Below are 26,248 nucleotides of genomic sequence, written 5' to 3'. Positions count from 1 at the left end.
ATTTGGGTCTTCCATTCCTACCTCAAGCATGCACCAAGCATTTATAAGTACTAAAGTATTTTTTTTTAATTGTTGCCAGAACAAAGAAGAGAGGCATGGCCTCTGCCCTCAAGTTTACAGTCCAAATGGAAAGCTGATCATAGACAACACTGCCCACCGAAGTACTTAGCTGGATTACAGGAATTATTGAAGGGGGTATATGCTGCTTGTTTATGTATATGAAGGAGTAGATTCACATGGATAATCTCCTTCCAGGAAATGTGGAAAATGAGATGTAAGAGACAGAATTTCTTGACAATTTGCCAGTGCCTGGTGCATTAGAAGTGACTTCACAGCACTGGTGCAAAATCAGTCTGAACACAGACAAGGCTAATACTCCTCTGGCAGGAGCACCGGGAGACACAGGGCATGTGAAGCACAGAGAAGCTGTGGCAGTGAGCCCTTGCTTGTCAGGACAGTGGAAAACATCACTGCTCTGCCAGAGGGCAACACACTGCTAAAACCAGCCCAGGACACTGTGCCCAGTACTGCCCTAGAGCCCTGCATCCCCTGAGTGAGTGCCATGTTCACAGGCTGTGAGGAACTCTTCCTCCTTCTGCGAAGGGGCTTGTGGGGGGAAGGGCCACCTTTTTTGTCTCTGAGCCTCAGTCTCCTCATCTCACATCCATACATCTCCGGCTCTGACTCTTCTCTTTCTCTCCCTTTCTCTCTTCTAGCTCTCTCCCCTCTGATGTCTTCCACCAGGTCTTTGGCTGATAGCATTTCTGAAAAAAAATCCCTACCTGACTTGGCTCCCATACATGGAACCATGAACCTGCTGCCTGAGCCAAGATGAAAGAAAGGATTTGAATTCTCCAGGTGGTTCTGGAAGAGGCTGTTTGCTCATTGCAAGCAAACACCCTCGAAAGCCAAACAAAAACTGCCCACAAGTAAACAGTATGTGACACAGCCCCTTCCTGCGGCCACTTAGCAGAAACCCAAACTGAAGCCCATGGCAGGCGGGGAAGATGGGGGTGGAGAGATGAGGAGCCACACGCTGGCTGGCAGAGGGCACTAGGGCCCACAGGCAAGGTGGCTAGGGTAACATAACCAACGCTGTACTCATTTATTATTGCAATTATCCCTAACCCATTTTTGTGATAGTGAGGGCAAAACCAATTTAGAAGATTAAGGGAGAAATGTCAAACACTTCACTGTGGCTTTTTAGAATATAACATGAAAATCTATTTTATAGAGTTAAAATGATTAGTATCATTTTTAAATAAGTTACTTCTATATCATGATTACTTCTAAGTAATTCCCCCATCACGTCTGCCAGATCACCGTCATTTCCCACACACTCCCCTCCACCCCTTGCAGCCTCCCCTCCCTCTGAAACTGTTCTCTAAAATGTAAACACATCCCACCTCACCGTGCTCAAAACCCTTCCAGTGCCCCCACTACCCTCAGTATAGTAACTCAAATCCACAGCTGGGAAACCACCCATGCCCCTGAGCCAAGCTCTGCTTCCAACCCCACTTCTAGGAAGTTCCCCCTAACTCCCTTCCCAGCCAACTTTTGACAGTTCATTTTTGCCTCCAGGGCTTTGCACCTGCTGTTCCTTCTGCTAGACTACCTTTCCCCCTTCTTCTTGTATTATTTTAACTTACATACAGTACAATTAAAATTTTTGTGAATAGTTCTAGGAGTTTTCACACACATGTATAGAACCACCACCATAACTGGGATACAACAGTTCCATCACTCCAAAAGCCTCCCTCATGTCCTCCCTGTGGACATGTATAGAACCACCACCATAACTGGGATACAACAGTTCCATCACTCCAAAAGCCTCCCTCATGTCCCTCCCTCCATAGCCTCTATATGCCTCCTCTGACAGCCATCACTCATTCTTCAATGCCTATAGCTTCACCCTGCCCAGAATGTCATATAAATGGAATCACACAGTAGGCAGCCTTTTGAGATTGATTTCTTCCACGCAGCAAAATGTCTCTGAGATTCCTCCATGCTGTTGGGTGTATCAGTAGATTGCACAGTATGGCTGGATCCCACCTTGTTAGTCCCATCTACAGTTGAGGACATTTGGTTTGTTTCCACATACTTATACATAGATTGTGAATTCCCCTTTTGTGGTCTTCTAGATGTGCTACTCGAGAATTCCAAAGCCACTGAGAGTAGACTTAAGCCCTGCCTAAAAGAGACACGTGTTCATTCAGAATCAGTCAAAGGCTGGGGAGCAGTGTGATGCTCCTACTGTTTCCTCATCTTCCACTTCCTCTTCTCCCTCCCTTTCACCCTTAACACCCCCTCACCATGGAATTCACCAACTGCTATCATATCCATTCAGTGAGCAGGTCCAGGGGCACCAGGCTGGGCCCTTGGGGGATACTGCCAGATCCCAGGCCACTTCTAAGTATATGTGTCTGTATCTATATGTGTGTGCTGGAGATGAGGGTCCACGCAGAGAGGGGCAGCCCAGGGATTACCCACAAGTCACTGTTCCATCCTCACTCTTGGGCCAGATGATCCTTCAGATGCTGACCTATGTAGACATATCCAGACAATACAGGGATAGCACTCCAAACTCCCCAGATGGAAATACTTCTTCCACAGTCATATCAAAAAAGGATCCAAGCAAAGATAGCCCAGGTTGCTCACAGCACCTGAGTCTCAAGGAGACCTAATGTACTCTGTTTCTAAATTGGTAACTTGGGTGGGGAGGGGGGGAGGGCTGGGTCTTCCTTCCGTTCTGAGAGGGCTGTCAGCATCTTTGAGGCCCACGTGAAATACATTTCTTTCACTAGCCCCTGAAATAGCTAAGGAACTCATTTCCTTGTGAGGCCTATTCCCTGCCCCCACAACCTACCCATTGCTTTTTGAACCAACTCCTGCTTGGGCTGGTTAGGGCAGTAGATTATTTAAAACCCTCTGCTCCCTGGCTAGTCCCGTGCAGAGCCTGGTTCTCATATGCAGTAGGTCAAGGCGGGTGCCCACAAGAGAAAGGGTATCAAATTCCCTATGGGCTCCAAGGGCTGGATGTCATGGTTCCCAGTTGATTCCAAAACCAGTTTAACCTCTTTCCTTCAGCTGAGCCTGACACACTTGGGCAAGGTGATTGGCTGGAGGACCCCAGCATTAGATCTCAGGGGCCTCTGTGGCTGAGTGGGGGCTGCATTCTCATCCAGTGTTCAGCAAGGATGCCCAAAGCACACAAACTGGACAAACATCTGGAGGCAGGGCATTTCCTGCCTGCTGAGAAGAAATATTTAAAGGAGCAAGAAAATTGTTTTAGACTAGAATCTATCTGCATGTGATCCATACTGAGAGTCCCAGAAGCCCCCCTTGACTGGTAGTGAATGAAAACGCATTAGTGACTTCCTTACCATTTGTTTTAGGTTCTGACAAAAAGAAAACCTATTTTGTGGGTCTTCTGTAAAGAAGGTGCTATTCTTATAGCACCTTTGGGGCACCAAGTGTTTTCATCTCCATGATTGCATTTGCTCCTTATAACAGTCCATTATCATAATCCCACGTTACAGAGGGGTGTAAAGCTCAAAGTACTGGAGTGCTTACCCAGAGCCATGTGGGAGCCTAGTCTGGCACAAACTTCATTCTGATCTCAAATCCTGTGCCTTTTTGCCACTCTAACCTGCACCAAATGCCTCAAGTCTATAAAGAGGCAATAGTGTCTGTGATGGGATCTACATGAAGCGAGGAAAAGACCTCAGAGACCTGAATTCTAACCCAGCTCTGAGTGACCTTGGGAAGGTCACATCCCTTCTATGATTTCATCTCCTTCTCCTGAAGATTCCCCTCTGTCTTAACCATCATGGATTTTATTAGCTCTTGGTTCTTTAGAGAATAACTGCCCTGTGTGTGGGTTCTCTTGGGATCCCCTTCCCTCCTGTGTGATGACATGCCCACAGCATAGAGTGAAGACAGACAAGAGGAAACCCCTCCCACACCCACACTTTGGGCCTTCGAAGGTAACTGCAGTAAAATCTTTTATAAAGAGGCTGAAGCAATTTGTTCTTGTGAGCTTGTCTGATTTCCACTTAGCCAGGCACTCAGATCCCCATTTCCATGGATAATCAGAAGCTGGCCGCATGCCACTGAAAACAGCTCCAAAGTGGGAAATGACCTAAAGTCCACAAGCAGAGAGATGATTATCAAAATCATGGTACTGAGCATTAAAAGTATGGCTATGGATATTTTTTGGAGATGCAGACATGGAACATGCTTTCACAAAAAGTGAAGCAAAACAAATCAGACTACAATACTGCATGTTCAGCATAATCTCAACTCTTTAAAATAATACTAAAGGAGAATAGGAAATATGCCAAAATGTGGTTACCTATAGAAGGTGGCAGTGTGGCCAAATAGGTGATTAGGAAGAAAACATTGTGTCTTTTTAAGAATCAGGAAGAAGACTTTTTTTAAAGTTGGCAATAATAGTCTTAACTTCTTCTGTCCATATTCTTCATCTGAGTTCTAAGTCTTGGCACACATCAAGTCTCCTGCCATGATTGGCAAATGTCCCAATCTTAGCTTCAGAAATACACACAGCAAGCCCGATCAGAGACCCACACCCCCTCCAGGATGATCAGAAATACCCTCACAGGTCCCACAGCTCTGCCTTCAGTTTGCAGAAAGACACCTAAGGATTTCAGACTTTTAGCTTTATATTTCTAACCCCTGGTTTCTCATTTTATGTCCTCAGATCAGTAATATGACAGTCTTGAGGGATTACTGGATAAAGGCCACCATATTCAGACAAGTTGGGGAAGTTCACATCTCAGTTTTAATGAATTAAGAGAGGTTTCTCTGTGAAATGATCCTGCAAGAGGGCTATATAAGATGTATCATTTGCAGATGGAAATCACCAACACTTTCTATTTTAGGACTATCTCAAGGGGTGGGACCTCTACAGATTCAGGGGGATCTGGGGAAGTGCAGTTCCTATTCCCTCAGCCTTCTAGCCTTGTGGTTCTCAGTCTGGCTGCACACTAGGGTCACCTGGGAGGCCTGAAAAATAAATCCCTTCATCTAGGTCTGGTCTGGGGGGAAGTGAGAGCCAGGGCTGAGAACCACTTCTTCCTCACACCATCATAATTGTCTATGCTAAGAAGTCAACACCAGATTGGGGTCCACCCTCAGAATCATTCATGTATCATCCATTTTTGAAGCTAAATGTAACTTGAAAGGACATCTAGTTCAATCTCTCATTTTATAGAGGAAGAAACTAAAGCTCCACCCCCGCCCCCCACAGCCCTGCCAAGATTCCTGGCCCCTCACCTCTTCCTATGCTAGTTCCAGTCAGTATCTGGCTGTACCTTGGGCCCCCAGGCCTCTGGCCCACAGGACTCTTCATTCAGAGGGAGAAGCAAAGGAAACCTTCAGACCTCCAGGGCCATTCTGCCGTCAGAGTTCGCTTATCAGGCTGCCCCTCTCTCTGGCAAGGGTACCCTGACACAAGTGAAATTCTGACTCAAGTCTTCTTCCTAACACACCAGAACTAAGGATGAGGAGCCAGGAAACTGCAGGCTTATGAGGACAGGAAGCCCATGCTGGCAGTAGAGCAAACACATCCAAACACTTTAGGCTGCTAAAGCAGAAAGCAGGTACTTTCTCCCTTGTGCATTCTATCTCCATTGCAGGAGGCCTGAGACACCAAGACACCTTTAAAATCAAGAGACTCCTTCATACTGGTAACAACGTTCGGGGTTGATGGCCCCTACCCTCTTCTGGCAATACTCTTGCTCCTGAACATGAAATTTTGTAGTAAAAAATCTCCATAGTTCTCAGTTTCACATCTTATACCTCTGATCACCCCTCTTTTTCAACCCTAAAATTCCATTATTTCCTTCTCTTTAGCAGCACTGAGTAAGACACCTATGAGGACTGGAGAGACATTATTAGGAGGGGAAGGTGAAACATATAGCCTCATAGGTACCCTTCCCTGAGCCCCTAGCTCCTATTGACCAAGCTCATGGCCTCTAGCTCCCACAAGGCCAGAACACCTTTGGACCCAAGGAACTGTTCTCCCAGAGACCCTCCATCCTACAGGAGAATCCCAAGGCACCCTTCTGAACTCCAGGCCAGCAGCTAAGCTCCCCGGATAAGTATCTCCAGTGAACTCCAATCTGGCCTCTGTGAGCTTAAGAGTAGGGGGAGAAAGAGTAGGTCATAGAAGCAGAAGAAAGAACCCTGTGGGTTCCTTCAGAGTTCAGACTCATTCTGGTGTCTGACACCTTCCCCTCACCCCACTCACTCAGGGTAGGACAGTGTACTATATATAGGAGGAGTGGGTGGAGGCTGCAGGTAGCTTCTACCTAGAAGCAGAGTTAATCAGCAGCCAGGCCTGAGGGAAGCCCCTTTCCTGAGGCTACACATGTAGCCTGGATCATGCTTAAAGGGTCTATCTTTTCTGCTTGCTGGTGTCTGTGATTTTTAACAATGGAAAGGCAACGGTTCACAAGTTCTCCAACATCCTGAATAACATCCTAGACCAACCAGCACTCCCACATCTGCCCTATGGTCCAGAAGATGGAGCCAGGCACTGGACCTTTACCAGAACCAATTTATTTCTAGTGGTTTAAGCTTCAGCCAGGGTGTACGGGTCCATAATGAAAGCGCCCCTGGTCATCCCCGTCAAGGAATGTGGCAACTCTGGCTGCTCACCCCTTGCCCCCCATACTTCCTCCTAGATGCAGAAATAAAAGCCGCACCAAGTTCTAGAACTATTCTGGCTCGCGGCAGCTGCGCGGGCTCGGCGCACCCAGAGCCTCGCGCAGGGTCTGCGGCCACCTGTCTGGATGCCCACCCGATCCGCCCACACGAGCGTCCCCTCTCGAGATTCCTACCATGTCCCCTGCGGTGGCTGGACCCGTTTCTCGGCGATCTCAGCCGGCTCGCCAGCTCATCCCACCGCCCCCGGGGCCGCCCCTTGCTCCGTGACTCTCCGAGGCTTCCCAGGACGCGGGTTTCCCGACCGAGTGTCCACAGCTTCCCGGCGGCCAAGGGGCCCCACAACTGCTGGGTGTGCGGTGCGCTCAGGGATGCTCTGCAGGTGGGGTTGTTAGAGGAGGTCTGGGATCTCCCGAGCACGGGGGATCTGCGTGTCTGAGGATCTGCGGTTCTGCAGGAGCCTCCACGATCAGTTAGGGACGTTCGCAGCGTTTTCGAGGTCCCTGCAGCGCGTCCCAGCCCAGCCTCCCCACTTCCCCGAAAGCGAAGGAGGAGGGAGCTCCTTTCACAATAAAAGCCCTGCCCCGGGCTCAGGCTGCCACAGGACCCGGAGCAGGGGCCCAGGTGCTAGGAAGGAACGGGTCCGCCCGCCGGGTGAAGATCTGAGGCCGGGCGGCCAGGGCCGGGCAGCAGGGCCTTCGCCCGGGTCCCGCTGTGTGGGAAGGTGTGAAGGTGAACCCCCGGCAATCTGGAGAGAGGAGGAACGGCGAAGGGGAAGGAGGGGCTGGCTGGCCCGCTGAGGGTCGCCGAAACGATTGCTCTTCCACGCAAAGCACAGAAAGATAAGTCTTTCACTAGCATCTCAGGAACCTTATTTGGGTTCGGTCTCCACAGGCTATTTGGAAGGAAATACAGTAGGAAAATCCTTTTACCACTTAAGGTCAGTCACAATGGATCTTTTCCCCCCTTGAGAATTAATCAGTTTAAGTCGCTGGACTAAGTGGCTGATACCAACCCCTCTGCTAGGGATGCATGGAATGTTTGTGTCCCCTGGGTTACCTATAGTAGGCTATGGCACAGCTGAGGCAGGACCTAAGGATCTGCGTGCTCCTTGCTGGAGAGAAGGCTGGGCTTGGAGTCCATAGTCCTGGAATTGGGGGCTGAACTGTTAACAGCTGAGTCACCTTCAACCAGTGATTGGACCTTTCTGAGACCTATGTTCCTAACTAGTCCAATGTTTGGATTTCAGGATTCTTAAGAGTCTATAGACATAAAGGTAGAGATGAGGGCAGAGTCAGCAGTAGGGTGCCCTGAGAGAATCTGGGAATCAGGCTGAAAAATTACCCTCTGAAGTTGAAATTAACAAGAATCATCACTAGATGGACAGAAATCATCTTTCTGGGAGTCACCTGCTACAGAAGGATTTGAGGTTGAGATGATAGTACTTCTCAAGGAGAACAAATATACCGAGGTTTCCTTAAATTGTGTATGGGGGTGGGGAGACAGATGGAAGGGAAAACATTTCTTCAGTTCTTATTATGTTCTGGATGCTTTCCATAGGTTATTTCATTTCAACATTACAAACAATCCTAAGAGGGAAATTTTATTATCATGATTTTGCAAATGAAGAAACAGGAATAGGGAGTTGATTGACTCTCCACAAGTCAGATAGTAAGTAAGTAGTTTTAGCAAATCAAAAGGCCTATTTGTTAAAACAGGAGAGAAAGAGGAAGAAATTGATAAACCAGGAAGGGGAAGCAGAATGCAGTGCTAAAAACTGTAGCTTGCCTGGGATTAGGGTGTAGGGAGAGCACAGAAGAATCTAAGCGAATACTGGATGAGGACACTTATGGAGGAGGAAGTGGACCCTGCAGACTCATTCAGACATCTGAGGAAACAGTGTGGTCTTCTGAGTCTCCTTTTCTGCCTGTGACCCACATAAGATGTACATTCTATGCCATGACCCTTTACACAAACATCTATGTCTAAAAGTCCCTAAAACCAAGTTTTATAAAACATTATTACATGTGACAAACTCTGATATTTACCATTATATTTCATTTTAATTATTAGTAGTGATGGTCTCAAATCATTAAATTTATTTCAATAATACCCACTAATAATAGCAGTTTGAAAAACACTACACTGGAGAGTGGAGCAGACATATATTTTTTAAAATTAATGTTTTCAAAGGGTTTTGTGGCATTCTGCAGAATTTATCTGTATGTATAAAAAGAGTTTAAGAGGCTTGTTACTCAGGATGCCTGAGAGGCTCAGTGGTTGAGCATCTGCCTTCGGCTCAGGGCAAGATCCTGGAGTCCTGGGATCAAGTCCCATATCAGGCTCCCCATGGGGAGCCTGCTTCCCCCTGTGCCTATATCTCTGCCTCTTTCTCTGTGTCTTTCATGAATAAATAAATAAAATCTTAAAAAGAGGTAGCGATTCTGTTGGCCAAGTTTGAGAACACTGAGCACAGGTAAACAGACTCTCTTTCTCTTTAGCGGTAGGACTTGTCAGAGTCATCAATGCTAATGTGCATTGAGATTTCCTGAGAAAGTTGTAAAGTGCCCAGTGTTTCCCAGATTTACTGGACGCTAGCCTCTTATTCTGAGGTCTCATGGGACCTGCTTGGAAAAAGCTGCTCTAGGACCTGGCCCAGCCAGGTGAATTGTCAACATCAGAACAGAGTCAAAATCCTGCATTCTGAAGCCAGATTCCCAAGTTCAGCATCATTTTGTTCACCTGATTCCCAGCTCAGCAAAGGAGGTGCCCAGATGGTGAATGTAGGGACTCCATTTGTAAGTGAACAACTGCCACTTTTGTAACCCAGGTTGAATGTGAGCAGTCAGTATCCCAGGAATGACGACAGCTGGGTAGGCAGATAAAACTGAGTTCTGGAATGGCCGAACTGAGGAGACACCTGGATCTGCCTGCAATGACTCCACCTGCCCTTTGCAGAATCCTGCCTAGAAAAAGCAACTCCCTTTTCTTTATTGCCTCCTACTTCCTTCCAGCCCTGCAGTGCTATGATTCAGACCACTTGTCCATAATATCTCAGATGTAATCATTTGCTTCCCTGACAACATCCTCCTGCATAGGGCCATGCCCGTGGCTGTGACTCAACAGGTCTACATGGTGACAATCTTTGACATGCACTTTTTTGTTCCCTGTCCCCATTTGCTGACTTTCCATGTATTTTTTGCATCACACTCTTTGATTGGTGTTAATGTCAAGAACAAGTAAGAAGTAGCATTGCACTGCAAAACTGTCAGGTTATGGACGCCTAGGTGGCTCAGCCGCTGAGCACCTGCCTTTGGCCCAGGGTGTGATCCTGGAGTCCTGGGATCGAGTCTGGCATCAGGCTCCCTGCATGGAGCCTGCTTCTCCCTCTGCCTGTGTCTCTGCCTTTCTCTCTGTGTGTCTCTCATGAATAAATAAAATCTTTAAAAAAAAAAAAAGAAAACAGGCTATCTATTAAAGCTAAATATACATGTGCCCCATGACCCAGCAAATCCCAGACCTTTACCCAACAGAAATGTCTACATATGGGTGTCAAAAGCCATGTACATACAAGAAAACTCTTTGCAGCAAATTATTTGCAATTGTCACAAACAAGGAACAACCCAACCCAAACATCATCAGCAGTAGAAACAATAAGTAGATTGTGGTGTATTCACACAATGGAGTGTTTTACACCCATGTCAATTCATGAACTACAGCCATACACAAACATTCTGTGGAGGAAAGAAGCCAGCCACAGAAATGGGCCTACATGTGCTTTCATTTATATGCAGCATACAAATAGGCAATGCTGACTTCTGTTGTTACAAGTCAGGTGAGTGGCTACCCATGGGAAAGTCATGACTGAAAAGAAGATATGAAGAGGGCTTTTGTGGTGCTGCTAGTGTTTTGTTTGTCAATCTGGCTACTAATTTGAGTACTAATTACTGATGACAAGAAATTAAACTGTAATACTTAGGATATGTGCCTCTTTCTGTTCAATAGTCTATGACTATGATGAGAAACTTCAATAAAAAGATACATGAAACAAAAATTAGCATATCCTATCTCTAGCCTCAAAGGACTCATAATCTATTCTAGCAGGCCCCAAACTTTTTAAAGTATTCACCTCAGTAGCAGTAAGTTTTTGAGGATATTCCCCAATATATGAATTACATATTTACAAGTTACCTAAGCATACCATCTTATTTTCTACCTATTATAAAATATACAATAACAACAACAAAACTTTGAAAGGGTGAGATTAAGAGAGCAGAAATAGAAATTGAAATGTTTCTTTCCATATCTTAAGGGGTCTTCCTGTACCATGTTTGGGCTGTTCATGTCTCATTCTGAAAACCAGTGGCCAGAGTGATAGGAGAGAATGACAGGCGAACATATTAGTGCAATAAAAAGTAAGTAGGAGAAAATATGGAAGCTGTAAAGTAGATGACCCTGTGCCTTCTCCCACACCCAGGGAAACTGCCCACACCTCAGGGCTGTGCTTGGGGATGGGACTTTCCTCAATTGCTGCTAGGAATGCAGGCAGCATCTCCTACCCTGAAGTTGAGACTTGAATCGACTCAGCCCTGTGGGCTTTGAAGATTTGATGAGGGCAAAAAAAAAAAAATTGTAAGAGGTGGTGGAGATTTATAACTTTGGGTCTAACTATTATTTTTTTCCAGGAAAACAGGACCTACTTTACACTCCACCCCCCTCAATCACACACACACACACACACACACACACACTGTCCCACATGTATGTACCCATAGAACTCTTAGTCATGCAGAACTCTGTAATGAAAGGGGGATTTTGTAAGGCTGTGTTTCCAGGAAGCTGGATTATGGTAGCTGCTAAAGCTATTCACAAACATCTAGTACCCAATCTTTCAGACAATGAGTAGGATGTATGTCTTCCTGCCATTTGCGGTTTGCTGTGTTCATGTTACCAGCTTTAGCCAATGAAATGTTAAATATAAGTGCCATCACTTCTGGGTGGAAGCTATAAAAGCCAATGCAAGATTGGCCATGCTCCTTGTCTTATGCAGTGACTGAAAAGCTTATGTAAAGATGGAGCCTCCATCAGCCTGGAGCTCTGGGTGACTATGATGAGCAGAGCATCTAACAAGACCTCACTAGATATGAGAGTGAATGAGAAATAGATTTATGTATTTAACCATCAAGATTCAAACATTGTTGCTATAGCATAACTTAATCCATTTGAATCACATGAATAAAATTACTTTGAGAAGAGTTGCTTAAGAATAACCATAAATCAGATTTTTGTCACTCCTCTGCTCAGAACCTCCCAGAGGCTTCACATCCCCTCTCAGAGTAAGAAATCCCAAGTCTTACAGGAGTTCCACAAGTCCTACACTCTGCTTATCTATCATCACTACCTGCACTCTCTCACTGCCTATGCTACTTATTGTTTCTTGCAAACTCCAGGCACTATGCCACCTCAGGATCTTTGCACTTACTATTCCCTCTGACTGAAGAAATGTCCTGTTTGTTCCTTCATCTCCTTCAGGTCTTTGCTTAAGTGTCACCCCCTCAGTGAAGCATTCCCTGACTTCTGTATTTAAGACTACATACTTCATCCCCATTTAGTTTTATCTTGTGATTTTTTTCTGAGCAACTTGTTGGATGTTATGTTCAGAGTTCTTAAATTTAGATAACCAATAAACCTCTCCTCTCTAGAAAATGGCACTCCTGCATTACCCTCTTTCAGAATTTAAGTTGCTTGGCAGTTGGCTACTCCCACGGTGCTGGTAGGGCCTCTGATTACACAGTGGACTTTGCAAGTAGGAAACATTCAGCTGAGATAGGTTGGTGCTAGCAGGGACTATTTTACTATTTCTATGAGAGGGCCCTTCCTACTTTATCAGGAGTGAGTCTATCTTTACCTTTTCCAGTTCTAAGAAGTCAGATTTCTAATTTGTTCTAATGATGTTTTAGGTTCCTTGTAAATTTGTAACCTAGGCAGCTGCCCAACTGGTTCACTCTTTACTCTGGGTCCTTGTCTGGCTCCATCCCAGACTTACAATCATAATTTCCAAGGCTTGAGAACCTGTATTTTTTTTTTAACACCATACTTAATTCTAAAGCACCGTCAGGACTGACAAATGTTAAGCTAAGCAATTCCTCTTCCTTGGTTCTCATGTCCAAATGGCCATTCTAAATGACCCTGGAATTTCTCTCCTTCTATCCATTCTCATTGTCACTTCTTCGGCCCAAACTTATGTCTTATTCACAAAACTCTAGGAGGGAACCCCAAACGAGAGTCCCAGGCTCTGCTTTTACTCCCTCCAATCTATCCTGCACATCATGGCTGAAATGTGGACTTGCTACTGGCCGGTTCCCTGTAACTCTCAGGATTAAATGCAAGTTCTTCAGCATGGCTTTCAAGGTCCTTCAAAGTTTGACTCCTAATTACCTTTATAGGCCTCTTACACACTTCTATAACTTTTTAAGTGGTTTCCTCCATCGCAAAACCTTTTCTCAACACACTCGTTTCTAACCTGACATATCTCCACCTCCCACCCTTTCACTCCCGCGCCTGAATCTTCTCTATCCTGAAGACCCAGAACAGCATGTTCCCTGAAGTTACTCTAGTGCCAATATGGTCTTGTTAATCTCTCTCATGGACCTTGAATTCCCTAGAGGAAGGGACCATTCTGGGGCCTTCTGTTTCCATTTGCCTAGGAGCAAGTAGCTACTCAGTAATGGTTCTAAATGAAAGAATAGGACAAATGACCGGGGTTCAGTGCTGAATCTACTGCTCAGAAAGCATAGGTACTCAGGAAAGCAACTTCTCTCTCCCCTGGCTTCTTTCCTTCATCTAACAAAGAACCCTCATTCCTGTCTAGCCCACCTCTCTGGGCTTCTGCAATCATGTAACATGCTCGTGTAAGTTACATTATCCAAATATTACTTCTCTCATGGTAAGATCTGAAAAATACTTAATCATGAATGAATATATGAGAAAGAAAATTCCTTTGCAGTGAAGAATGCTAGCATCCAATTTACCTTCTCTCTTTTCTCTTCATTCAAGGAACCCCTATATTTAAAGGGGCAGCAGTGTACTCAGCCAAAAAAAATTTTATGTTAACAACCTCCCCTGCAAAAAGGGATAACCAATGAAAAATAAATGGAAGTCTTTGAGTGGGACCCACCAAAAGATCTTAAAGGGAGTGTACTTTAGGTTATTATTCAGCAAATGTTCATTCCCCTTTCTTCTACTGTGAGCACAGCAAGTATTTTTGCTCCACTGTTGCTGGGCTTGGCTATGGACTCACTTTGACCACTATAATGTAAGTAACAGAGGCCCTGTATGTATTTTGCAGTATAACATGGCTTTCGTTCTGGTGATTCACCACGTAAAGAACAAGCCCTGGGTAACCACTACCCTCCAGTCTGAGCCCCAAAACAAGACACATGGGACAGACTTAAGTTCAACTCACTGTCTAGAGCCAAGTCCAGTCAATCCACAGACATGAGAAGAAATGCTTATGGCTGGAAGCCACTGAGTTTTGGAGAGGTTTGTTACAGAGCATTATTGTGATAAAATTTGAGTGATACAGCTAGGATGCTTAGGCTTTTAGAGAGCCAATCCAGGACACGAAAGGGCTGCCAAGCAAAAAACAAAAACAAAAACAAAAACATAAAAAAAAAAAAAAGCCATGTTATATTCCCCAAATCCCATAATAATATAATATATAACAAATTATTATACATGTAGGTGTTATCACTTCAAAATAAAAATATAGAAATAAATGTTCTTTAGAATTACTTATTATTGTTATTTACTTTTATTTCATAAATGCTATTTTTCTGACATTTATTTAATATCTCTCTTTTGCATATAACAATACAAAGAGATACACTGTTTTATAGCCAAAGCCAACTCCTGTCTGCAAGCTCTTATAATCAAGAGAGAATTGCTGCTTTGTGAACTTCTTTTAGAATCTGCAGTCAATGTCTTTAACATGGTAAAGAATTTCTTTGCCAAACTCAGGCAGAATAAAAATCTTAGTACTCTGGGCTCAGACACAGCATCTGTGATGCTTGGCAACACATCTGGTTGTGCTGCTTTTGTGAAGAAATATGCTTCTCATCTCAACATTCAGTGGTGTCTACTGGTATCAATGACTCTACCAGCCATCCTGAAAAAAATTGTATCTATTTCTACAAATGTTGTCAATCTCCTGAGAGCCAGGGATGATACACTATTTAAAGAGGTTTTTGTCAAGAAATGGAAGAATAAGATTGAGTTCATTGCTGCAACAGACATTAACTAGATTTCCAGAGGACCTGTCTGAAACATTTGGTTGACTTTTGAAAGAAAGTTCTTCCCAAAGAAAACAAAAATACCAATTGAAAAAGATAATCTACATTCTTATGTTTATTGCAGCATTGTTTATAATACCCATGATACGGAAACAACCTAAGTGTCTATCTACAGACGAACAGATAAATAAGATATGGTGTATACACAATGGAATATTACTCAGCCATACAAAGAATGTAAACTTGCCATTTGCAACAATATGGATGGACCTAGAGGGTATTATGCTAAGTAAAATAAGTCAGAGAAAGACAAATATGATATGATTTCACTCATACGTAGAATTTAAAAAACAAAACAAAGAAAAAAAGAGACAAATAAAAAACCAGACTCTTAAATAATAATAATAGATTGGTGGTTGCTAAAAGGGAGTTCAGTGGGGCAATATGTTTCTATCCCATGATACAGTAGGATATTTTTTACTTTTCCTGTTCTTTTCCCAATGGCATTTCTCTGAACTGCCTGCAACCTTTAGGACATCCTTCTTTGTCTTATATGTAATAGTAAAACCAAATACAGTCACATGTAAACCTCACTTTGACTTATAACTCTGCTCTTATCAAGTATATGTTTTATTGATTTGTAGTGTCAGTCCAATGTGATGATATGAAGCTAAATATCCTCTTAACGAAAGCATTTGAAAATGGGATACTGAGGATTTTATTTGGTTTATCTTATACCTGTAAGAACAGGCTTATAGATTTGTAGGAATTAGTTTTCAGCTCTCCAAAAATGTCTATCAACTTTGTATTTACAAGTTTGTTTTGGTAAATGAGCTGTTTGTCAATCAGGTACTTTGCATCTATAAATTCATCAGATGAACTATGTCTGAAATATCTATCATTTTAAAGTAATCTGAAGCAAGTTAGCTGTCATCATACGTGAAACCTCTCTTTCTCAGGAAAAGTAGATTTAAAGCGCACAGGTAATTTGAAATTGTGAAATTAATTCTAATTTGTTACATTCTTTAATAAAGAAATTGAGAAAGCCCTGTTTAACCTTGCTGCCCTTTTGTGGTGATACTTTTTAGAGTTCTAATGCAATCTTACTTCCAAAAATCAAGTCTTTTTTTTTTCTGCAGAAGGTTTTTGCTGGTTTGTTGAGAGAGTGAGCAGGGTTGGGGGAGAGTGATAGAATCTTAAGCAGGCTCCATGCCCAGTGTGGAGCCCAATCTCACAACCTTGAGATCATGGCCTGAGATGAAATCAAGGGTTGGGCGCTTAACCTACTCAGCCACTCAGGTACCCTGCTGTAGAAGTTTTTGATGCAACCCACCCACAACATCAAATGACTCAGGTGTAATCAGTTCATGTGACCTCTTCAAAGATAACCAAACTGCTTCAGAGAAACAGCATATAAATTGATTCACTGTAATCCTTTTCTCCATTCTTATCAATATATTTCCAAATTAAGGAGGACACTGTTATCAACTGAATATTTGTGTCCTCCCAAAATTCATATGGTGAAGATTTAACTCCTAATGTGGCTGTATGTGCAGACAGAGCCTCTAAGAAGCAACTAAGGTTAAATGAGGTCATAGGTGGTGCCCTGACCCAAGAGGATTAGTGCCTTATAAGAAGAGACACCAGGGAGCTTGCTTTCTCTCTGTCCACATGCATACAAAGATGTCATGTGTGTACAAAGAGGTGACTATCGGCAACCTCCTGGCATCTTAATCTTGATCTTCTAGTCTCCAGAATTGTAAGAAAATTAATTTTAGTTGTTTAAGCCACCCAGTCTATGGTATTATGACAACCCATATGGACCAAAACAGACATCCTTCTTGTTTCATACCTTGAAAATATGATTTTAGGCAGGCTTTTTTGTGACCTGGCAAGAAGCTTCCTGGAAAGCTGGATTTTCAGTGCTAAAACCAAGACAACACTGAGCAAACCAGGGATACAGTAACCCTTACCCAAAGGAAGCTCAGATCTATATCAGTTATATCCACTTCCAGAATGGAGGAATTCAATTAGCAACTAACTATACTTACTGAGGATCCAAAATCACCAGGTATAGTGCAAGTTCTTTACATGGATATTTAATTTAATATATATGTTTATTTTTAATATATTTAATAAATATATTTAATATTTATATTAAATCTATTCAGATATTATTTTATATATTATGTTTATATATAATATATAATATATAAATGTATAAAATAATATATGAATATATTAGTTTATATATTTACATATTAAATATTATAAATATTTAAGTTTTACAAATATTTAATAAATATATTTATATGATTTAGTATATAAATACATAATTATATTTACAACAACCCCATGAAGTAGCCCTTATAGTCTTCATTTTATAGATGGAGAAACTGAGGTTCAAAACCCAGACCCCACCACTTATGGACTTAGAAAAAGTAGAAATGGATTTTTGTCCTTGCCTTGGCTAGAGAGAAGCCATATCTGAGTAAACTAAGGGTCAGACATGCTGGCAAAGAGGAGAGAATTAGGTAGCTAGTAGAAAGAACAAATTATAGTGGGGATAAGTTAGGACCTGTCAGTCCTACGATCTATTCTTCCCTATCATCAGGTGACTGCTTTTTATTCCTGGAATATTAGGACCTTGTTTTATTAAGAGTTGTATACCTTATGCAGTAGTCCTTGAACTTTTTCCCTAATGGCAAACCAGAGAGGATTTAGGCCCACATGACTAAGGATGAGGCCTTAAGCTGCCTCACAGGTAGAATGTGTTTGTTTTAATGTCAAAGTAACTAAATCATTGTTAAAATGTTTGAAATACCTTTCTGACATTGTGTTTCAAAATCTTTATCTAAATTGACTGCTCCAGAAAGCAGTAACTGGGCAAGCCATTTCACATTTATAAGCCTGCATTTCTTATAAAAGCAAATATGAAAGGATGCTTTCCCTCTCTATTCCACAGTCTTTGTGAAAACTGAGAGGAAATAATTTACATAAGACATAGTCTTTAAGTTTATAACTATTGGGGGATCCCTGCGTGGCTCAGTGGTTTAGCGCCTACCTTCAGCCCAGGGAGTGATCCTGGAGACCCAGGATCGGGTCCCACGTCAGGCTCCCTGCATGGAGCCAGCTTCTCCCTCTGCCTGTGTCTCTGGCCTCTCTCTTTCTGTGTCTCTCATGAATAAATAAATAGAATCTTTTTTTAAAAAAAGTTTATAACTGTTGAGATAGCCAAGAATCCATACTTAGTTTACCACTATGGATAAATTGTCAATAATTATATTTATTTTTTATTTTTTAAATTCCAGCATAATTAACATACGTGTCATATCAGTTTCAGGTCTACAGTATAGTGATTCAACAAATTTTATTTATTTATTTATTTATTTATTTATTTATTTATTTATTTGAGACACACACACACACACACACAGAGAGCATGAGTTGGGGGGTGGGTAGAGGAAGAGGAAGAAGCAGACTCCCCACTGAGCAGGGAGTCTGATGCAGAGCTTGATTCCAGTACCCTGAGGTCATGACCTGAGCTGAAGGCAGACACTTAACTGAGCGCCCCAGGCATCCTCAACAAGTTTAGACATACACAGTGCTCATCATGAGTATACTCTTTAGTCCCCATCACCTGTTTCACCCACCACCACCCCCGAGTTACCCTCTGGTAACCACCAGTTTATGCTCTACATTTAACTGTGTTTTTTTATCTCTATTTTTCTTCAGAAGATATTCACAAGGGAGATATATGGTAAGGGGTTAATATCCAAAATATATGGAGAACTTCTACAACTCAACACAAACACAAAAATAATCCAATTTAAAAATGGGCAGAAGATATGAATAGACATTTCTCCAAAGAAGCTGCCAACAGACACATAAAAAAGATGCTCAATATCACTGATCAGCAGGGAAATGAAAATCAAAACCACAGTGTGATATCACTTTACATTTATAGGAATGGCTAAAATAAAAAACATAAGAAACAAGTGTTGGTGAGTATATGGAGAAAAAGGAACCCTATTGCACTGTTGTTGGGAATACAAACTGATGCAGCCACTATGGAAAACTGGAGGCTCCTCAAAAAGTTAAAGAAAATAGAGTTATGACATGACTCAGTAATTCCACTACTATTTACCCAAAGAATATGAAAACACCGATTTGAAAAGATATATGCACCTCCATGTTTATTGCAGCATTATTTACAATTGTCAAGATATGAAAGCAACCCAGGTGTTCATCCACAAACGAATGGATAAAGAAGATGTGGTACACATACATACAATGAAATATTACTTAGCCATAAAAAGAATGTAACATTGCCATTTGCAACAGCATGGATGGATGTTGATAGTATAATGCTAAGTGAAATAAGTTAGAGAAAGACAAATACCACATGATTTCATTCACATGTGGAATTTAAGAAACAAAATAGAGAAACAAATTGTATTTTTTTCGGAATTCTAACTCTAGTTCTCACTCATAAAACAGTCACAGTACAACCAAGCAAAATATAATCACACTTAAAGGCTAATTCCCTGGCCTAACCCAAAGAGTTAAAATCATCTTAAGTATCATGTTTTCATACTTATTTATCTAGTGTTCCAAGTGCATGCAACAAGGTAAATATTATTTCAGTAAATATGTAGGTTTATTATCTTCTCACCATTACAGATTTTAGAGATATTTTTAAGATAAAATAAAAGTAATAAGAAGCATCACTCCATTATCGATGTTTCATTGCTGACAGCTTTCAGGCCCCATCCCTTCCTCTTCTCCTATTGCCCTGCATCTGGTCAGGCGTCTTCTCAGTGCCAATGAGAAGTTCAAACTCTGCAAGCCCCTGAGGCAGACTAGGAACTCTCACCCCAACTATATCCACATAACCAAAAGGATATGAAAACGGTACTCAACCTCATCAGTCATTAGGGAAATATGAATTAAAATCACTAAGCTACCTCTACACTGCCACCACATGGCTAGGAGGAGGAGAATGCAGAGCAACAAAGACTCTCATACATTGATGGAAACAGTATAAATCATTATGACTATTTTGTAAACTTTGGCAGCACCTATTAAAGCTAAACATATGTCCAATCTATGAGGCAACAATTCCACCTCTACAGTAATTAATACACATTTATAAAGTATCAATTGATCAATAGATATTCAAGAGACATGAGCAAATAGGGAAGCCAAAGACATGTAAAACAATGTTCATAGAGCTTTAGTCACAATAGCATGAAATCTGAAACCACAAAAATATCCATCAATCAGTGGTATAGTTCATTAACTGAATAGTACTCAGCAACTTTAAGAGCCTTTTGCTACACACAACATGGATAAACCTCACAGACAAAATGTGATGAAAGCATCTAAACATTAAAAAGTTTATACTAAATGATTTTATTTGTATGTAGAAGAGATAACACTAACTTACAGTAATAGAAATCATTAGAATAGTTAACCCTTGGGAGGAAGTTGACCAGTAAGAACCACAAGGAAGTCTCTGCACCATCTTGATCTGGGTGATGGACAATCCATCTTACTCTTTGCTTCCAGTAAGACTACCTTGCTATTCTCAAGCCTGCTTTTCCTCACTTAGCAATATATTATGAACATTTCCATGTCAATGAAAGTATCTCTGTTTTATCTATTTAAAAGGCCTCTGTTTTATCTATTTTAAGTTGCTGTCACTTTTTATTAAACGTACTTTTAGGAATCTTATCTCCCTAAGTAAATTATAAATGCTACAGGTGTGGGAATTTCATTTTGCAAACCACATGAAGAGAATGTGGAGCTGTGGAGATAGTCAAATCTAGGTTTAAAACTGAATTTTGTGGGGTGCCTGGGTGGCTCAGTTCATTAACCATCTGCCTTTCGCTCAGGTCATGATCCTGGAGTCCTGGGATTGAGCCCCACATCAGGATCTTCTCTTACACACTTCCCCAGGCCTTGCTTATAGAGCCCTCAGTAAAACAATGATGATTCTCCTACCTTGTTCTTGTACCCAAGCAGCAATGTAGAGAATAAATGAAGGGCAGCTTCAGCTCAACATGCTTCCTAATGCCGATCACTTCTTTTCAAGTTCAAGAGATACTGTTGAGCTGACCACACATTTAAGATCTGAAGATAAATTCTGAGAATTCATAGTAATCGGTATCCTGAATTGCTCTCACCAATCATGGATAGCAATTCCCCCACAACCAATAAAAAGGGAGCAGTGCACTGAGCTTCAAGGCTGGCAGGATTTGACACAGCCAGGCTAGTCCCTGAATCAAGAATAAGAGAGAAATGTTTTAAATAATGATTTGAAGAAGTAAAATAGTTCTACTCTATGATCAATTTTCCATGGGAAGCTGTTATATGCCTTCAGTCTTGGGTTTTTCCTAGCTCCTATATAATATCCTGGTCTCACAAGGGTGGAGACAGAACTAAGACAAATTAGGGCAATGAGTACAATTGACCCCACAGTCTGTACCTCACTGAGAAGATCTGTGGCTGTGTGCTCATGGGGTCTTTAGGGCCTTCTACCTTTTAATAGGCTCTATCTTAACCAACCCTTTGCCATAGGCATCTCACAAACCTTATCCTGAGCAAGCCCCACCCCACTGTTTTTTACTACTAGCTGATCTTTCAGTGTGGGATTCACAAAAATGTATTACTTACCATAGTGCTTGCTGTCCCCCAGAGATGGCTGCCTATCTTCTGTGGTTTTCCTGAGCAATATGAGGACAAGATGCCTGACTAACTTATTCACAGATGTAATCTTGGTAGAGAATGAGTGAGCTTAATAAATGTTTACTGGGTGAACTAATCTTAAAGTGATTGAATTGTCTAATATGTACCTCATCTACTGATTGCAGAAATCACTTTACTCACTCATTTCTTGATTCTATATGTATTAAGTATCTCCTATATGCCAAGAACTGTGTAAGTGGCCAACGTGACAAAGATGACTAGAACACAGTCCTCTGGCCAGAAGGATCTCCAGATGAGAGAGAGAGTGTGGAAGTGAGTAATATGACTAGAGCTATCAGAAAGAAATGAGCAAGCTGCTCTTGACACCTGGAAGAGGAAGAATTAAACCTGCCTAAATAGATGAGCTAATGCTTCCAGGACTTTGGCCAGCTGAGTGTTTAGGATGAATAGCACTTTTCCAAGTGAGCAACAGGGGAAAGAGGGGCATTCTAGTCAAAGGGAACTGAAATGATGTGTATGGGGTTGGATCTGGACTTTGCAGAGAAGAAAATTGGTTTTATGTTGGATTTGAAGGACACAAAAGGCCCATGTGCATATGGGTAGCATTTGAAAGCATGGCAGGAAGTGATAGGGAAAGGCCTTCAAAACTTTTCCCCAAAAAGTAATAATTTCTTTCTTGGCAACTGGGAATATTCAAAAACATTGTCAAAATAACAGCCTCTTTTCTTCCTCCCTGGCAACCTTTTGGCAGCTATGCTTTCCTGACCCCTCTTCTGTTTTTCTGTCTCTATTCTCTAACCAACTTGTAACTTAACTTTCCTCAGTCTCAGAATCCCTGCAAGAGTCAATGGGAAAGTACTGCTGCCCCAGGTTAAGAGGCAAAAAAGGAGCTGGAGCGCACTATTTTAGGACCACAGTGGAGTGGGGTCTGCCCACCCATCCACACATTACTGCCTATCCAGACCCATAAGGCCCTATACACACCTGGAAATAGTGCCTCAATGAGGAAAAATGGACAAATCCAGAAGCACAGTATGACATTTTAAAATATGCCTCTCAGTAACTGGCAAAATATGCAAGTCAAGGTATAAAATATTTAAAGAATACAAAAACAAAGTTGCCCTAATGGATCTATGTATAATATTGTACCCTGCAATTACAAAATAGACGTTCTTACAAAAAGTCTGGAACATTTCCCAAAATTGAGTATTCACTGTGCAGTATCAAGATATTCCAAAGGACTGAAATGCAGAGTATGTTCTTTGACAACTATTCAACCAAGCTAGCATTCAGCGACAAAAGACCACTAAAAAATTCTCATGTGTTCGGAATTAAAGAATATACTTTTAAATAATTAGCAAGTTAAAGAATATATCACAATATAAGTTAGAAAAATATTTTGAACTTACTAAAGTAGAAATGAGTAAATATCACTTCTCTGAAGGTTGAAAAACAAGGTTTTTATATACTGCATTCAAGATCTTAAATTCTTAAGCAAAACATTAAGAAGTCAGTGGATTGAAAGGCACATGATATAAAAACAAAATTTTCGGGATCCCTGGGTGGCGCAGCGGTTTGGCGCCTGCCTTTGGCCCAGGGCGCGATCCTGGAGACCCGTGATCGAATCCCACATCGGGCTCCCGGTGCATGGAGCCTGCTTCTCCCTCTGCCTGTGTCTCTGCCTCTCTCTCTCTCTCTCTCTATCATAAATAAATAAATAAATTAAAAAAAAATAAATAAAAACAAAATTTTCACAACAGGAATTAAAATTACCAAACTAATATAGAAATATATTCAGCAAACATAATATAACAAATATAAATATATAAACAAATTAACAAATATAAAACAAATATAACAAATATAAAACAAATATAACAAATATAACAAATATAAATAAAAAAGTAACAAATATAAAAACAAATATAAAAAATATAAAACAAATTTTATACAAATATAAAAACAAATATAAAAAATATAAACAATTATATAACAAATATAAAAATATAAATAAATATAAAAAATATAAAATAACAAATATAAAAAATAACAAATATAAACAATATTTGTAACAAATATAAAAAATATAAATAAAAAAGAAGTCACAGTTTATGCCAATTAAAGTATTTTTAAAATTGTAATACCTACTGCTGATAAGACTGAAATCAAGTATTTATACATTTCTATTATTAGAGTAAATTAGTACAATCTTTTAAGGCAATATAAAGGCATGTTTTTAAAACATAAAAAGATTATATCCTTGGATCTGGTGAATCTGAGAATTTATTCAGAGGAAATCATTCAAAAGAAGGGGGAAACAACTGTGTTTGTGGTACTGTTGACAATAACATCATTTACAAAGTTCACAAATAGAAATTTCCTAATTTCATTAATGAACTTCCATAAAAATGAACTACCACCTACTGGATGGTGGAAGGGAAAATATGATTAAGACATAGTCTCTACCCTAGAAACATTCACAACTCAGAGGGGATAAGAAGAGTACACTCGCTCAATGACAAACAGTAATAATGAAGAGTATACAAAGCTGGGGAAGAGAGAAAATGCTTAAGACAATAATAATGGAATAAAAGCAAAGCATAGCCTTTTATCTGTTATGATCAATTATATGTGCATATGGACAAGGGCTAATGAAGAACATGATAAATTAAAATGGGATTGGGAGGTACATTTTTCTTAAAATAGTTATAATTTATTTGGACAACAGTGTAATAACTTTTTAACATATCTTATGGCAATATTCATAATGCATGAGCAACCTTTGAATTACGTAAGCTCAGCCTACATAATACCAGTCTTATCATCAAAATGAAAGTGAGACCCAAGTGTATTGCTTCTAGGTGGCTATCATCTCCTTGGCATATTTGTCTATTTCAACAGTTGGCTATGCTACATACACAGTCAGGTCCTCATAAATATTTTCATTTATGTACCATTGGTTTCCAACCAACACAATTCTCTATAACCTTCTTCCCCATGCCCAGGCTGTGATCAAGGCTGCAGCTGCTCTCCCCAACCCTTATTTCTCTTACTCCCATTTTCTTCAAGTTTCTTCTGCAGCAGGAAGGCACTTGAGCAAGATCTTCAGCTGCTCCTAGTCCTGAAGAAGATAGACAGAGGCTGTGGTTAGCCCTTCCATAGGTTTCATATGTGAGAGCTGGACCAAGGGAGGTCTTTCAGTGGCATGGGTCAGGAGTAGGGAAAAGAGAGAAGTTTAGGATTCCTGACCTCAAAGATCTTAGCTTGAAGCACAAAGCACCAATAGGGGTAGATGAATATAAAGGAGGTGGTACAACCACCTCCTTGCAAGGGTTCTGGAGTCATGCTCTCTGGGTTTCAATTCCAACTTACCAGTAAACCCCAATGTATTCATCTATGAAATGGTGGCAATAACAACTCTTCACCTCACAAAACAATGACAAGATTGAGATAAAGCATATGAAGTCTATAACATAGTACCTAGTCCATGGTAAATGGTCAATAAATGGTACTTATGACTATTGTTATTTCAATTGTTGCTAAGAAGAGGACTTCCTACATAGTCCTACTTTCCAGAAAAGGCTCTCTACTCACATAAGGGAGGCATCAAAATATCATGTGGGCCTCAGAAGGAAAGAGTAGGCCATGCTAGTAATTTGTGCTGAGCATTCTCCAAACATGCCCTCCCACTTCCCCTTCATCTGCTATGCACTATACCCCACAAGGATACTTAAGGCCACCAATTGCAGGCAGAGTTGCTGATTCCATCACAAATGGACATCTGACATTGCAGCCACATAACCAAAGAAGCCACTCCAGGCCATTCCAAGGGCTGTAAGGTAGGAAGTGAGAGTGTGTATGGTGTAGAGTGGGCAGAAAGAACTGTCTGGAACAGAGGGAGCCCTTTGGGGAGAGGCAAGAGGTAGGGCTGGATTGGTATGACCAGGCCAAAGAGGGGAGGGCCTAATAACCTGCAGTTGGGGGAGAAGGGAATAGAAAAAAGATCAGTAGAGTTTATATCTTACTGGAATTAAGCTAGTGTAAACCTGAAGTAGAGTCTGTTAAGATGTACATTGTAAGCCTTAGAGAAATCCACTAGAAAAAGAACTCAAAACATAGTTTTAACAAATCATAAGAGGGGGCATCCCCGGTGGCCCAGCGGTTCGGTGCCATCTTTGGCCCAGGGTATGATCCTGGAGACCCGGGATCGAGTCCCGCGTCGGGCTCCCTGCATGGAACATGCTTCTCTCCCTCTCCCTCTGCCTGTGTTTCTGCCTCTCTCTCTGTGTCTGTCATGAATAAATAAATTAATTAAAAATCTTTAAAAAAATCATAAGAGAAATTAAAATGTCCTACTATAAAATATTTGCTTAATGCAAAAGAAGTAAGTAAATTAAGTACAGAGGAACATAAAAGACACAAGGCATATTGAAAACAAAAAACAAAATGGAAGACATAAATCCAACCATATCAGCAATAGTATGTGACTGGGTTAAATAACTTAATAATAAAGCAAAGACTGTGGGACTAGCTATAAAAATAAGATCCAACTACATGCT

The 26,248-nt window shown here is 41.3% G+C and overlaps 1 protein-coding gene across 4 annotated transcripts in view; it reads right to left on the bottom strand.

Annotated features, from left to right (window-relative positions):
• The window catches only part of GASK1A (golgi associated kinase 1A), an 81,366-nt gene that overhangs the window by 45,762 nt on the left and 9,356 nt on the right, over window positions 1-26,248 (bottom strand). For 2 of the 4 annotated variants that reach the window (XM_055321443.1, XM_055321446.1), the window contains exon 1: window positions 6,864-7,180. The exons of the other annotated variants lie outside the window; for them this stretch is intronic. In XM_055321443.1, the coding sequence (XP_055177418.1) occupies window positions 6,864-6,866 (3 nt within the window). In that variant the 5' untranslated portion in view covers window positions 6,867-7,180. Of the gene's footprint in view, window positions 1-6,863; window positions 7,181-26,248 lie in introns of those variants that run through there. 4 annotated transcript variants of the gene reach the window in all.

This window comes from Nyctereutes procyonoides, unplaced genomic scaffold (assembly GCF_905146905.1).
Source record: "Nyctereutes procyonoides isolate TBG_1078 unplaced genomic scaffold, NYPRO_anot_genome, whole genome shotgun sequence".
Taxonomy (NCBI): domain Eukaryota; kingdom Metazoa; phylum Chordata; class Mammalia; order Carnivora; family Canidae; genus Nyctereutes; species Nyctereutes procyonoides.
Note: the sequence above shows the minus strand (reverse complement) of the source record. Positions and strands in the feature narration are given on the sequence as shown.